Genomic DNA, 14,262 nt, shown 5'->3' with positions numbered 1-14,262 from the left:
GAAGATACGTAAAGATTAAAGATTATATCTATGTATGTTGGTGGGCAAAAATTTCGAAAGTGTGGAAATCACAGAGTACAGCTTACTTTAGCTTGGAGCAATTGAGTTAAGCTCAGCAAGTCAACACAACAATTTGAAGATTTTGAGTTGCAAATCAATTCTTGTGATTGGTGAAAAAATTGCATATATGTTATACAGATGTGTATGTATTCTATTGTTATGAAGAAATCGAAATTTCATTGGCTCCAAAGTCATCTTTGGAGAATACTTCATGTATGCATATAGTGTATTGTCCCATCAGATCTGTTGTTTTAGTAGTGGAATATTGGGTGAGATCGGTGCGGGATTGGCAGGATGTGATCGGAAATGCAGAACTTTCCGGGTTTGATTATGCTGAAGTACCCCCCTGCTCTGGGCACTATGATATTATGATGCTGTCGCAACGCATCTGCTAATGGAGAGTGCAACAGACCGATAAGTATTAACTCGAAGTATCGATGCTCTTAAAATCATTCGAGGAAGGTAAACATAAAAAAGGGTTGAAGCCTGCACTCCGCAGGCCCATGGGTTGGCTACAATTTTGATCAATGGCACTGTTTTGATTGCTGGTAACACCTCACTCAATCAACAGAAATTAGTACAAATAATTGCCCGATCAGCACTCAACAGACCTGAAAATCTAATTGCCGGCACGGGCATTAGGAAACAAATATGTTACATAAATTAATAAACAGCACAAGAAACAACTACAAGAGATACATATAGCCTGGGAGAATGAAAAATCAATCGACGACTGATTAATGGATAGCTTCAATCATCTCCTGAAAGGGACTTTGAATCTTTGCAATCCATCAACAGCGAGGAACTACATTCAGTCCTGGAAGTGCCATCTCAAATGCTGCTAATCCTTCGACTTAATGAGCTTTGCCTCGTACCCTCCTTCGGGCCGCTTCACGAGGTCGTAAGGCATGTGGGTCCCCAAGATTCTGTCCCAAATGGAGAAGAAAGGCTGGGAGTAATTGTACTTAAGCCCTTGGAGCTGATGGTGGATATCATGGTATGCTGTGTTGTTCTTAAACAAAATGTGGAAGATATTTCCAGGAAGCCAGAGCCCGCAATGATCATCGACAGTCTTTATCACAGCGAAGCAGAAGAAATAAACCGCAGTTCTTGCAGTCATTCCTGAGACGAGGAAGGAAATGGCCCCGCCAAACGTATCGAGTAGGAGTCCCTCAAGAGGGTGATTATAGAGGGCCCCTATGGCATATGGCACAACAAGTCTGTGGTGCTGAGAGTGGATATGGCGGTAGAGGAACTTGTTCTGGTGCATGTATCGGTGCACGAAATACTGCCACGTGTCCATCACAAACATGGCAACAATAAACTGCAAGATCTGGACCAGGATAGAGGGTTGAGTACTGATCCCGGATGTATTGGCTTTTGATGTCAACTGTAATCAGAAACAGAAAAATCAAAGTTAATCTATGACATAAAAAACCTGAAATGCAGAGCCCTCCATCCCAAACCCCCCCCCCCCCCCCCCCCCCCCCCTCGTTTTTTTTTCGGACACAATGCAAATGCTCATTTAAGTCAGATGAGAGAGCACAATAACAGATGTGGATGCATCAACTATATATATTTGCTTGAGTTGAATACATCAGGAGCTACATCTTGATTTTCCATGCCAATGATCAACATTGAGTACTTGCAAGGCATTCAACAGCTCAAGCATCAGAATCACTTCGCTCCTGCATTGCTTTCAAAGCGAAATGAGCTAACCTCAGAACTTTGTTCCAAATTATTTTCCTTACTGCATCCCCACGGGGAAGTCAACCTAAATATTTACTTGATATTCATCAACTGCACAACTGCGAGACCTCAAATGATTATAAACTCCTATTGAGCTGAACATTGGTAATTGGTTTGCTTCTGATAGTCGATAGCACCTACTTAAATATCTAAAACTGACATGGAATTGAGGCAATTCCACTATCAGATAAACCACCATGTCTATATATTGATCTTAAGAATTTAATCATCAGACATAAAGGAAATCTTTAGACACTACGAGAGGGCCTGATAATTGGAGAATAAATGGATGAAAAAGCATATGGGAAAATCAATCACTGACTGACCACAAAAAGGCCCTGAGCAACTGTGGCCTGAACAAGCTGTTGAAGCAGAACACCCTTTACTACTGCCGCAAGAGGCACGGAATTCTTTTCATCCTCCTCCTTCCTGGTATGCAACCTGTAATTATCCATGGGAGGCAGAAGCTGATAGAATCCCGCATAGACCCAGTAGACCACTATTGGAGCGAATGTGCCCATCGCTTCATCGCTCACATACCCATCCCAGAAGGCCATCTTGTCCCAAACTCTCCACTACTGCTCCTAAAGGAAAATACCCGATAAACTTGAAGTCTTCTGCTCCAGAATTGTCGAAGCTCTAGTGCCAGACAAGCAATCTTATACCCCCTGCAAAGCACCATAATTCGAAATCAAGGACTGCACGAGCTATTTTGCAGAGTCTCCGGTCCAGTGACCAAGTAATTATTCACGAAAATTTCATCACCACTTAAGCTGTCAGATCAAGTTAATGGATGCTAAATCCATGGCACTCCATCATGAGAGCTGGAACCGTCAATTATGCTGGAACAAATGCTTAAACTCCTAAAATAACAGCTGCATTTCGGGTTATTCTGCAATCCCCGCAAGATGCTCAGCATTCAGTAGTTGACTCCAGATACACTAAAGCTATGATCTTTTCATAGTTTGGAGGGTAAGAAAGAGCTGTGAAAAAGCTAAGCTTTAGCAATCTTCCCCGTAATTCAGATAACAGAACACTGAGAAATCATCAGAAGTAATAGAAATAAAAAGGCAAAAGAAAAAAGGACGGCCTTTCGAGCATTTTCCATCGTAACGACGTGCATTGACAATTCACAATATTAGGGCACCCATGGCCGCGGAATGCCCAACAAGCTGCTCGAAATCGAAGCTCGGACTCACCATAGCCGGGTCCGGAATAGATAAATCGGTGGTGAAGCTCGCGCACCGAGCGAGTCGATGGCTCCTCGGAGACGCCGTGATCGCAAGCCCAGCTCCAGCTCCTTTCTATCTTCACGCAGAGAGAGAGAGAGAGCGAGAGTCAGATCCAAAGAGTGACAGATCTGCTAACCGCGAAGGAAGAGGAGCCCCACTATCGTTGCGCTGCTGCGAGACGGAGAGAGAGAGAGAGAGATCTCAATGGAGAAGGAGGAGAAGCACCGGGGCTCCTCCGCTGCGACGACCAAGAACGAATGAGAATGGACGAATCAATGAATGGAAATGGAAAAAGTTTTCTATGGGCTTTCGTCGTTCATTGACTGTTCCGAACAATATCTCATCCCCCCACCCCATTAACCGACGCATTCAAAACACCCACCATACCATGCCAATGTCATCAACAATATATTACGGCAAAAATTGCACAATGAATTCAAAATTTAAAAACAAAAAATTCGATCTTTTTTTTTTCCCACAAATAAATTAGAAATGGATGCAAATCTGGTTGATTCACGAATGTTCATTTCTTGAGTAAGCGTCGCATTTGTTATGTTTTCTTTTGAGTTATGTATGATTCCGATATATAAGTAATCATGTACTCGAAAAAGAATGATGTTTTATTGTTCATCTCTTTTTTTTTCTTAAGTTCGTATCATGGTATCTGAAATTTCAATTGAGCCCAACTAATCTAATCGAGTCGGATCGACTCATTAAGTGGTAAAACTCTTACAGAGTGGATTTTCGGCATTCACAAGAACTCGAATCCGAGACCTTACTTAAGCGGAATAAGCGTCGAACCGATTGAATAAAGCCACGTTGGTTATTGTTCATCTCTTTTTTATTTGTTGAATATATTTTTCATCTCTAAAATGGTTACCTCTTGCATTACGTCGGACTTATAATATTTTGCTGTAAGTTATGTATAGTTTCAATGTATAAGTAATCACATATATGAAAAATAGGATTTTACTAACATGACTCTGTGTCACCGTGATAAGCTTAGTACTTTTAGTTCAAACATTTAGTTCATTAATTTAAATATTTAGTATTTTTATTAATCGTGATTAGTACATGTGTTTTTTACTTTTTCTTTCAATTTAAGTGTTTAGTATTACGATAGAAGAGTTTACTATTTTGTATAATCCATCACAAATAGTAAAAGCATCACTTTAACTAAAATATTAAACATTTTAACTAAAATACTAAGCGTGTCACGGTGACACAGAGTCATATTAGAATTTCCCATGAAAAATAAAATGGTGGATACCTATTTTTAATTATCAAAATAAGAGTGGGGATGCCGCTGACCCAAGTTCCGTCCTCTGGGGATCGCTCTAGTGATCATTCTGCCTGTGGCCTCCGGTACAGATGTTAGTGGACATTCTGGGCATGTTGGTCCATGGATGGTAGTAGGAAGGCATGGAAGGAAACTTCGGGGTTCTCGGGCCTCATCTACGGTAACTAGAGGATATCCAGGCTCGAATCAGGGGAAAAAAGGAGGGAAAGGTTCACATTTTGATATCTTGGAGGATTTAGAGGAGAATGAGGTGGCAGGGGAAGAGGATTGGATCGGGCAGGGGGACGAGCTGAATGTGGACAGTTCTAGGAATATTGAGGAGGAGCACAGGACTACTCCTGTGGCTAGACAAAATTGGAAAGGGAAGGATGCGGAATCGAGCCCATCATTTTCTTTTGAGCATGCAGTTAATCGACCACTTCCTGGCATTGTCTTTAAGTCGAATCGGATCAATGGGCCTTCATCATCGATTTATTTCTCAAAAATACAAGCAAGGGGGTCAGGGGTCTAAGTCCAGACACAGTTATGGCAGCTCTTCTACAGCATTGCGCCGTGTTAATCATTCATCTGCCTCACTTTCCCGGGAGTCTGTCAATTTGAAGGACCCGGTGAAGGAGGTAACGACTGTTTCGACATCAGGCGTGGTTGGACTTGCTATTAATGCTGGAGCACGGACTGTCATGCAATCCTCGTTATCTTCGCACCCCGTACTTATCCAGCTCGATCTTGATCCAGGAGATTCTGGGAGCTTGGATACGAAGGTTGCTGAGACACAAGATCTGATGGTAATGGATGGCAGGTTGGAGCCTCCTCTTGATGATTGAGTTCCTGTTATTGATGATGATCATGGAACGGTAATGGAAGTCTCGCTGAGTAATGAAGCTCAGGAGAGGACTCGGGAGCATATTCTTCGGTATTCGGCCGGTTGCAGAGTTGAGGTTTAACCTCTATTTTTCGTATTATCATATTAATCTTATGCGTGTTTTCATGTGGAACTGTAGGGGCGCAGGTAACCCTAAATTTATCTGTACCTTCAGAGAATATACTCGGAGCGAGAACCCAGACATTGTTATTATTGTCTAACCTCGGATTAGCGGTACCGGAGCGGATTCTGTTTGCATAAAGCTTCGTGATTTTTCCTTTGTTCGAATTGATGCCCAGGGATTCTCGGGTGGCATTTAGGTGGGATGGCGAGGTGGAAGTGACCTACTTGACTCTATTGTACAACATCGGCAAGCTTTTCACTTACGTATAACGCAAGGTCATTGCTCCTTCTTCCTCGCTGCTGTATATGGTAATCCAGATGCCAATATCCGGAAAGAGCTTTGGGAGTTTTTATTGAATCTTTCACATTCATCTCGGAGCCTTGGATCGTTACGAGGGATTTTAATGCTATTACATCTGTAGATGAGAAAGAGGGTGGAGCCCCCTTCAATCCAAGAGAGGCTTACCCATTCAGAGACACTCTTGATCGATGTAGGCTCGATTCACATTGGTAGGACAGGAATTCCATGGAAGGGAGCCTGTTTTTGAGAGAGTTGATCGGGCGGTTTGTAATTCATCGTTGAGGACCCTTTTCCCTGAAGCTGCAGTTTGTGCCACGAATTAAATCTGATCACCGTCCTATTCTCATATGTTCTGATGGTCTCAGGAGTTCTGCGCGAGGCGAAAGGCCTTCCAGATATTTAGCGGCACTCATGCAAGGTTCCCTGATTTTATTCTCTCGGTATGGTCTAATCATGTCAATTTATCCGTAGGGTTTGAAGACTTTAAGGGGGAAGTACAAGACTGGAACCTTTCGGTTTTTGGGTGCATTCATCGTCGCAAGGGAAGGGCTATGGCTAGACTGGCCGGGATTCAAGGCGCTTTGCATCAAGGACCAAACCGCTTCCTCTCTCGGCTTGAGAGAGAAATTTCCAAAGAACTTGAGGATATTTTAACTCGAGGAGATTCTTTGGTTTCAAAATTCACGGAGCGATTGGGTTTCGGTTTGGGGATCAGAACTCGAAATACTTCCATACAAGAACCATTATTAAATGCAATCGCATTCGTATAGAGGCGTTACAAGGTGAGAATGGCTCTTGGATCTCAGATGAAGTTCAGTTCCGTTCAATTATCACGGACTACTTTCGTAATCTATGTAGTACATCAGAGGTTGAGGATGTCTTGCATTCATCCCACTGCTTTCCTGTGTTGTCCCAAGAATCAAGAGATGCCCTTTGTTGTTCAACTCGACTAGAGGAGATTCGAAAGGCAATATTTGGCATGAAACCATTCAAGTCTCCCGGCCCCGACGGCTTCCAAGCAGTCTTCTACCAAGCTAATTGGGACGTCGTAGCACCTTCTCTGGAGTCCTTTGTAATGGGAATTATTATGGATTGGGGAAATTCGGTTGCTACAGTTAATTCTACTTTGATTGTTCTCATACCAAAGATCCTGAATCCATCCTCTATCCATAATTTCAGGCCTATAAGTCTCTGTAATGTCTCCTATAAGGTCATTAGGAAGATTATTGCGAATCTGCTACGACGATTTATGCCGGATCTTATCTCTCCTAATCAGTCGAGCTTCATTCCAGGGCGGCATATTCAAGATAACATTATTATTGCCCAAGAGCTAATTCACTTGATGGGTCGTGTTACTTCGGATTGTGGTTTCATGAGTGGACTTGGAGAAAGCGTACGATTGACTTAATTGGGCTTTCATTAATGATACTCTCACCAAAGCTGGTGTTCCTGAGAAACTTCGACGTATCATCATGGACTGTGTTACATCTCCTAATATGCAGGTGATGTGGAAGGGGACGTTAACAGACGAGTTCTCAATGGAACGAGGTATTCAACGAGGATGCCCATTATCACCTTATTTATTTGTCCTATGTGTAGAACGGCTAGCTCATTTGATATCGGATGCAGTCCAAGCAGGTCGATAGCGCTCAATGAGAGTTGGTAGACAGGGTCCAATGATTTCCCATTTAATGTTTGCTGGTGATTTATTATTATTTGCGGAAGTGTCGGAGGACCAGATGATTGAAATTTGTTCAGTGCCGAATCAACTTTGTCATGCTTCGGGTCAGCGGGTCAGCAACTCAAAGTCAGTTCCCTTTTTTTTTTTTTTCTCAAAAATGTTGAACTCCACATACAGGAAGCTATTATGTCGCATAGCTCTTTCTCGCGCACGGAGGAGCTCGGAGAGTATCTTGGTATTCCTATAGTCCATGATCATGTGAGGAAGTCCTATTTTGACTCCGCAGTTGCTCGAGTTCGATCGAGGCTGAATGGATGGTCAGCTTCGATTCTTTCCATGGCAGGCTGTGTCACGCTCGTCCAATCAGTTCTTACAGCTGTTCCAAGTTATACGATGCAAGTTATGCAGTTGTCCGTGAGTGTATGTAAGGAGCTTGATAAACTTTGCAGAGACTTCATATGGGGTCATGCTTTGGATCGTCACAGGATTCATCTCGTCGGATAGGATACTATTACAAGACCGAGAAATCTTGGAGGGTTGGGTATTCGAAGGTTCAGGGAGTTCAATACATCGCTTCTAGGTGAATTGGGATGGGGTTATTGACCCGACCCTCTTCCCTTTGGTCCCAGGTATTACGATACAAGTATGTTAAGAGGGAAGGCCGTGATCATTCTTTAATTGTTCGTTCTACTGATTATTGGTTATGGAAGACGATTGCCCGTGCTTGGAACGAAGTCTTGCATGGGGTTGGGTGGATAATCGGTGATGGGAGTCGAGCACGATTCTGCGAAGATCAGTGGATACCAGGACAAGACCTGGCTTGTGAATACTGTCCTTAATATCCAGGCTGATTCTCGGGAACGAGTGGTGCGTGATTTTGTGGCTGATAATGGGAACTGGCGTCGGGATAGTTTTGCTCACCTTCTCGATCATTCATCCCTCCTTCGTATTGCAAGTACTAGTCTCCCCCGGTCTAATGCTGGTGGTGACTCAATTTTTTAGGGACTTTCTTCTTCAGGAGATTATACTGTCTCCTCAACCTATGATATGATCACGGGATTTTCTCATCAGCCCTTGGATCCCATATGGAAAACTATCTGACAATGGCCTGGACCTCAACGAGTCCTTCAATTCCCGTGGCTTGTTGCACATGATCGACTCCCCACCAATGCATATCATGTGAAATGCAATCCCACTACATCTGCACTGTGTCCTCAGTGCAATGCAGCAAGCGAAACTACTCTCCATGTTCTCCGAGACTGTGCTTATGTCAGGCCTGTTTGGGAGAGTTTACTAAACATTTTTGCTCGAACACATTTCTTCTCGCAATCTCTACATGAATGGCTGCTTTTTAACCTAAGCTCAAGTCCTCACTCTAGGAAAATGGTTCGTGCTAACTGGTCGTGTATCTTTGGAATTGGCCGTTGGCTTTTATAGAATTGGAGGAATGAGGAAATTTTCCAAGACGATTTTCGACGGCCTTTGAATCCAGCCTCTTGTTTTCTAGAGGTGAGCCGAAACTTCACTTTGCCTCGGAGAAATTCAGCTGCTTTGGGTGTGGGATGTTCTTGGCAGCTAATTCGATGGCATAGACCACCATATGGCTTTATCAAGCTAAATACATATGGAGCTTCTCGTGGCAATCCGGGTTTGGCAGGCGTGGGAGGTATTCTTCGTGATACAAACGAGAATTAGATTAGCGGGTTCATGCAGAATATTAGTATCGCATCTACTATGGTGGCAGAACTATGGGGCATCGGTACTGGTCTACATCATGCTTGGGATTCGGTTTGTCGAAAGTTGGTTCTTGAGTTGGATTCATTAATGGCTTGGGATCTAATTCAAGGTCGGTCACATTGCAATCCTCTGCTCAAACCACTGGTGAAGGAAATCGGTAGGCTACTGGCTCAAGAATGGGAGGTTCAAATTAATCACGTATTCTGCGAAGGGAATTATTGTGCGGATTGACTTGCTCGACGGGCGATCTCGCTACCCACTTGTTGTTCATGTTTTAAATTCAGCTCCTAACGGCTTAAAGTTTTTGTTGTTAGGCGATATTTCTGGGTTTCTATGTCCCTCCTTGTTATTCTTCAGTTTTCTTGGTTCTTTGTCTCCGTTAACTAACTTTAAAAAAAAAAGAAAAAAAAAGATGTTTATCACTCATTTCAGAAACGTTATATGACATTATTAAGTGTTGAATGTAGATGTTGGATGGATCGAAATGGAAAGCAAAATTTTCAACTTGGAGAAAAAGTTTGGGTAATAGTTCAAGGTTTTTTACTTCGGTTGGATAAAAATAGAAGGCAAATCGAGGAAGGGGCACGATACATGACGTGCAGTCTATTTTTTCCTTTTCTTTGTCCTTTTTTTTTTTCCTACAATGCTATGCATATAGAACAATAAAATAAAATTTTAAATAATTAATAAATAGGCATAAGTAAGTTTTATATTGCGTATCAATTTAAAACATCTTAATTATCATAGGAAAACGTATTTTAATGAGCTATACCCTCTTTGCTTTGGGCATACTCATTTTGGAAACTTGAGAATTCATGTTCAATTGTGAACCGTCCGGTTGAGAAAATACGGACTGGTGCTTGAACCGTCCAGCCGGTACCGAACGGCGAGATCCATCTGTGAAGAAAGGCCATAGCTCTGAAGTCTCGGAAGTCATCGTCTCTCTCTCTCTCTCTCTTTCTCAGACAAAAAAGCCCTCAGGACTGCCATTTTTTTTTTCTCGTGGAAGTAAAACTCCGGTCAAAGCTCCTCTCAGCAACCGCCGATGGCCGGCTTCCGCCTTCCGCCGGAAGACTCGGAGCTCCCTCAGGCGAACCGACCAGCTCTGGCGCCGTCGGATCTGGTCTCTGACGACGACCGCTCCATCGCGGCGGATTCCTGGTCGATCAAGAGCGAGTACGGGAGCACGCTCGACGATGACCAGCGCCACGCAGATGCCGCTGACGCGCTCCTCTCCTCCGGCAATTTCCGAACTGCCGCTTCCGATTACAGGTCTAGAATCACTGCCTATTTCATTTCTAACGGTCCTTCTCTGCTTTTGTGATGAAACTACATGGAAGGTTGCCCTGCTACAGTCGATTATTGTGTGTGACTGAAGTGCTCGATGCTGTTCTTTAGCTCTATGTATATCGTAGCTTGGCCTGATTGGATTATGGCACTGCCGAAAACTGCATCTTCCGTAATTTATGCATGTTATAACTCGATGAAGCTAAAGAATATTGAGCCATTTGCCACTGGTTTCTGACTATTAAAGCTACAAGTGTTTCTGTTTCTCTGGCGGAATTCCTGGCAACAATGCAGTAATTTGAGCGAGCACCTTCTTTAGCGGCTGTTTTGCTCAATGTAGAACTTTTCCTCGGCAATTCTACTGCATTAAAACATAGGTGTATGTTTCACAGCACTCTGTTCCGGAAAAGCCTTGGGTTGGATATAGGGTAAGGATGCACTAAGACTGATCATCCTGTTGTATAGCCTGATCACCACCTTTGGATGACCAGTATCGTCTTGGTGCATGTATCAATGTAAAGAGCTATCTGTGGCTTCTAAAGGGGGTAAACAGCTTGAATGGTTCCAAATTTTTTTCTCCCCTTTGTACAAGTCCCAATTTTAGTGGTTCAACCTACAAATGTGAATAAAAGTCAGTTGATGCAACTTAATCGCTTTTTTGCCGAAGAAAAAGAATATGGTCCATCTATAGACTCATAAGATAACGGATGATTGGAGGTATAACTATAATCATGCGAAGTAGCATATGTTCTATGAGATCATTTATTTGATGTCAAAAGTCATAAAATAGCTTAATTATGGTTCTACGTGTGTTTTGTGCATCGTGCGAGCAGTTCTGACAAAGAAGTACCAGATGCTGATGGAGTCGGGTCATTGCTGGGTCTTCAAAGTTACTGGGATGCTGCATATGCAGATGAATTGGCCAACTTCCATGAGCATGGTCATGCGGGTGAAGTTTGGTGAGCATTATTTATTCCTCCTCCCTTCATCCAACCTGGTCTTCTTCGGAAGATCTCCATCCCATTCAATAGTCATATAGTGTGAAGAAATTTCCTTTTTTTCCCTGGTGCTTCAGTTTATAGTGTTCCGTGAAGATATTTTTCTTGAGCATAAATTACCAATTTCTGTTAAGATTTTTATTTCTGAAACTTTAAAGGCTTCAGAGCCACTTTAAGTCCCTTATCACTTGACAGGTCCCACATATGTGCTATCTGAAACTAGATTTTAAGGGAAGCGAAGCAGTTGCTAAATGAATCTGATGATGCCTTCTGGTCAAATTGGACAGAGGGAAAAAAGAAAAAGAAAAAGAAAAAACTAATGATGTCACTTTTGCACTTTTCACAAACTTTTTTTCCCCCTTGTATGTTTACATGAATTTTCAGGTTTGGAGGTGATGTGATGGAGACACTTGTTTGTTGGACCAAAAGTTTGTGCCTTGAACTTTCTCAGGGTCACTTGCCAACCGATGTTAATGATATTAAAGAGGAGCCTCAAGATGATAAATACCTGCCTTCTTGGAGTGTCCTTGACCTTGGGACTGGGAATGGTTTGCTTCTCCAGGAACTTGCTAAGCATGGGTATGCTTTTTGAAATTGAGATCTCACTTGTATTAGACCATACTGCATTGAGACCATAACTAATACATGAACTCTTATTGTTTGTTTTAGGTTCTCTGACTTAACTGGAATTGACTACAGCGAGGGTGCAATTGACCTTGCTCGCAGCCTGGCCTATCGGGATGGATTTACCAATTTTAAATTTCTGGTATGACCCAGCTTTTAGACATAATAGAATACGACCTATTAGGAATTTAGAACTTCCAAGGTTCTCCCCCCCCCCCCCCCCCCCCCCCCCCCCCCACCCAATATGGGACTGAAGTTTCTTTTATTCCTCCATTATTTTTAGGTTTTTTGCATTAGATACATTGCTTGGCTCTGATTTATTAGTGATATGATGCGATAGTGGCACGGGAAATTAGGGATGATATTATGTATACTCTGGTACTGAAAATGCTCCTGAGTTTGTCAGGGCAGGGATTTAATCACCTGTACTTTCTTTGTTGAGTTGTGATTCATCAGAGTTCATTTATGCCATTTCTAAGCGTTCTTCTTTGTAATCGTTATAGCTTATGCACTTTCCCTCAGGTTGATGATGTTCTTGAGACAAAATTGGATCAGCAGTTCAAGCTTGTAATGGATAAAGGCACTCTTGACGCCATTGGACTGCATCCTGATGGTACTATCAAAAGGTAAAACTGGCATGGTTTGCCCAGGGTGCTTCTCATCAGAAGTTGCCATTGTAATTCAGTTGTCCTCTCCCGCAGTTAAAATAAGAGGCTCTTTTGGTCATAGCCCTCCTTACCCAAATGTTCTTATTTTTAGGATCATGTACTGGGATTCTGTCTCAAAGTTGGTGGCTCCTGGTGGCCTATTGGTAAGTATTTGTGTTGGATTCCGAGTAGATTCGCTTCATAAGTTGTTGCAGACTTCATGATATTCTTCATCCCGTGTCATTCATCCACCTGCCTTTTTGTTTCTTCATCTGAAACTTGATTCTTGTTACCCTCGCGATTGTAGGTGATCACTTCTTGTAACAGTACCAAGGACGAGATAGTGCAAGAGGTGGATGAATACAACCAAAGGGGAGGCGGGGCATCCATCGAAGCAGAGGCACCCAAGGACCCTGAGGCAGCTCGGGAACCGATATTCAGATACCTCAACCATGTCCGGAGTTATCCCACCTTCATGTTCGGTGGGTCGGTGGGGTCCCGTGTTGCCACTGTGGCATTTCTCCGGAACTGATACTGTTATTCCTTTGTTCATCTTTCTCATTGGTGGTTCTCCTGTTATTGAGAACCGTCGCCACCTTGTCACCGGAAGTGATTGACGAATCTCATTAGGATCACAAACTCCTCACTTGTACTTCACTTTGTTTCTTCTGTCTTGTTTGTTGGGTTTACTCACAGATTTGAAATGGAGAAAAAGGCATTCCGGTTCTGAGAAGGCTCATGTTTTCTAAATTCTCTGTCTTCCTAAAAAATGCAGAAAAATTAATTTGTTTAAGAGAGTACTTTGTGTTGGAAAAAGTCAACACAGTATAATGTAATTGTATAAACAAATTTAAAAAGAAAAAGGTAAATTGATGATTATTGTTATTTTATAAATCATTTAATTATAAAATATAAAAGTCGAAGTGTGTTGGTGAAAATGTGTTATATAAGTAAAATTATAAACTCTCAGCTCCATGTTGCATTGATCTTTCAATTCTAGCTCAATGAACTTATGCCATATTCGATGAATTTTAGTAATTTGTCCATATTATTTGTGCGTTATAATATATAATTAAAAATTTTGAAAAATAAAATTTTTTCGGTAATTGAAAGAACTTCTCAATATATGTGAAATTATTTAAATTTAATGCGTCATATGTCTATAAATATAAGACACAAAAATTTGAATTTTTATCGATATGAGTAGGATTGTGCGGGTCTGGGTATTTTTTGTTCTTTTCATGCTATCCATATCATATCCTGTAGCGGAGATCGGTCTATTAGAACCTACTCTATTGATATTTGGAGTCGAAACTTATCCGAAATCTATAGCATGTCACAGGTCTCGAGTATGCTATTGACATCTGTAATTATTTTTTCTCTTCAAATATAATAACAAAACTAAATAAATTTGAGAAGAGAAAGGGATTAGGGTCTAGACTTTAGATTTTGACTTTCTTTTTTTTAGTAAATTTGTTTTTTAATAAAAAAATACAAATTACAAATAAGACACAAAATGAAAATAATGATAAAAAAACAGGTTTTGAATAATGGTTTTGGATTCAAATCTGAGTACTCTATATATTGGAGTCGAAATCGGGATCAATTTTCACTGGTGTTTTAAATTGTTACCCAGACATTACCCTATTTTTAATTGGATC

General features: G+C 41.8%; 2 protein-coding genes across 3 annotated transcripts; one reads left to right on the top strand and one right to left on the bottom strand.

Moving 5' to 3' along the window:
* Window positions 1-578: 578 nt before the first annotated feature.
* LOC116205780 (very-long-chain aldehyde decarbonylase GL1-9-like) lies at window positions 579-3,401 on the bottom strand. Of its 2 annotated transcripts, XM_031538441.1 has the most exons (4): window positions 3,009-3,401; window positions 2,575-2,792; window positions 2,136-2,477; window positions 579-1,450 (listed from the first exon to the last, which is right to left on the bottom strand). In XM_031538441.1, exons 3-4 carry the CDS (start codon window positions 2,364-2,366, stop codon window positions 902-904), a joined length of 780 nt encoding a protein of 259 aa, XP_031394301.1. In that variant the 5' UTR covers window positions 2,367-2,477; window positions 2,575-2,792; window positions 3,009-3,401; the 3' UTR covers window positions 579-901. The 2 variants fall into 2 exon arrangements, with proteins under 2 accessions (XP_031394301.1, XP_031394300.1); XM_031538440.1 differs by lacking the exon at window positions 2,575-2,792 and having other exon boundaries at window positions 3,009-3,400.
* Window positions 3,402-9,926: 6,525 nt separating this feature from the next.
* LOC116206256 (EEF1A lysine methyltransferase 2) lies at window positions 9,927-13,334 on the top strand. The gene is made up of 7 exons (XM_031539076.1): window positions 9,927-10,317; window positions 11,166-11,291; window positions 11,715-11,909; window positions 12,000-12,096; window positions 12,477-12,580; window positions 12,714-12,765; window positions 12,909-13,334. The coding sequence occupies exons 1-7, from the start codon at window positions 10,091-10,093 to the stop codon at window positions 13,131-13,133; spliced, it is 1,026 nt and encodes a 341-aa protein (XP_031394936.1). The 5' UTR covers window positions 9,927-10,090; the 3' UTR covers window positions 13,134-13,334.
* Window positions 13,335-14,262: the final 928 nt, after the last annotated feature.

Source organism: Punica granatum, chromosome 4 (genome assembly GCF_007655135.1).
Source record: "Punica granatum isolate Tunisia-2019 chromosome 4, ASM765513v2, whole genome shotgun sequence".
NCBI classification, from domain to species: Eukaryota; Viridiplantae; Streptophyta; class Magnoliopsida; order Myrtales; family Lythraceae; genus Punica; species Punica granatum.
This window is presented reverse-complemented; position numbering and strand designations above follow the sequence as displayed.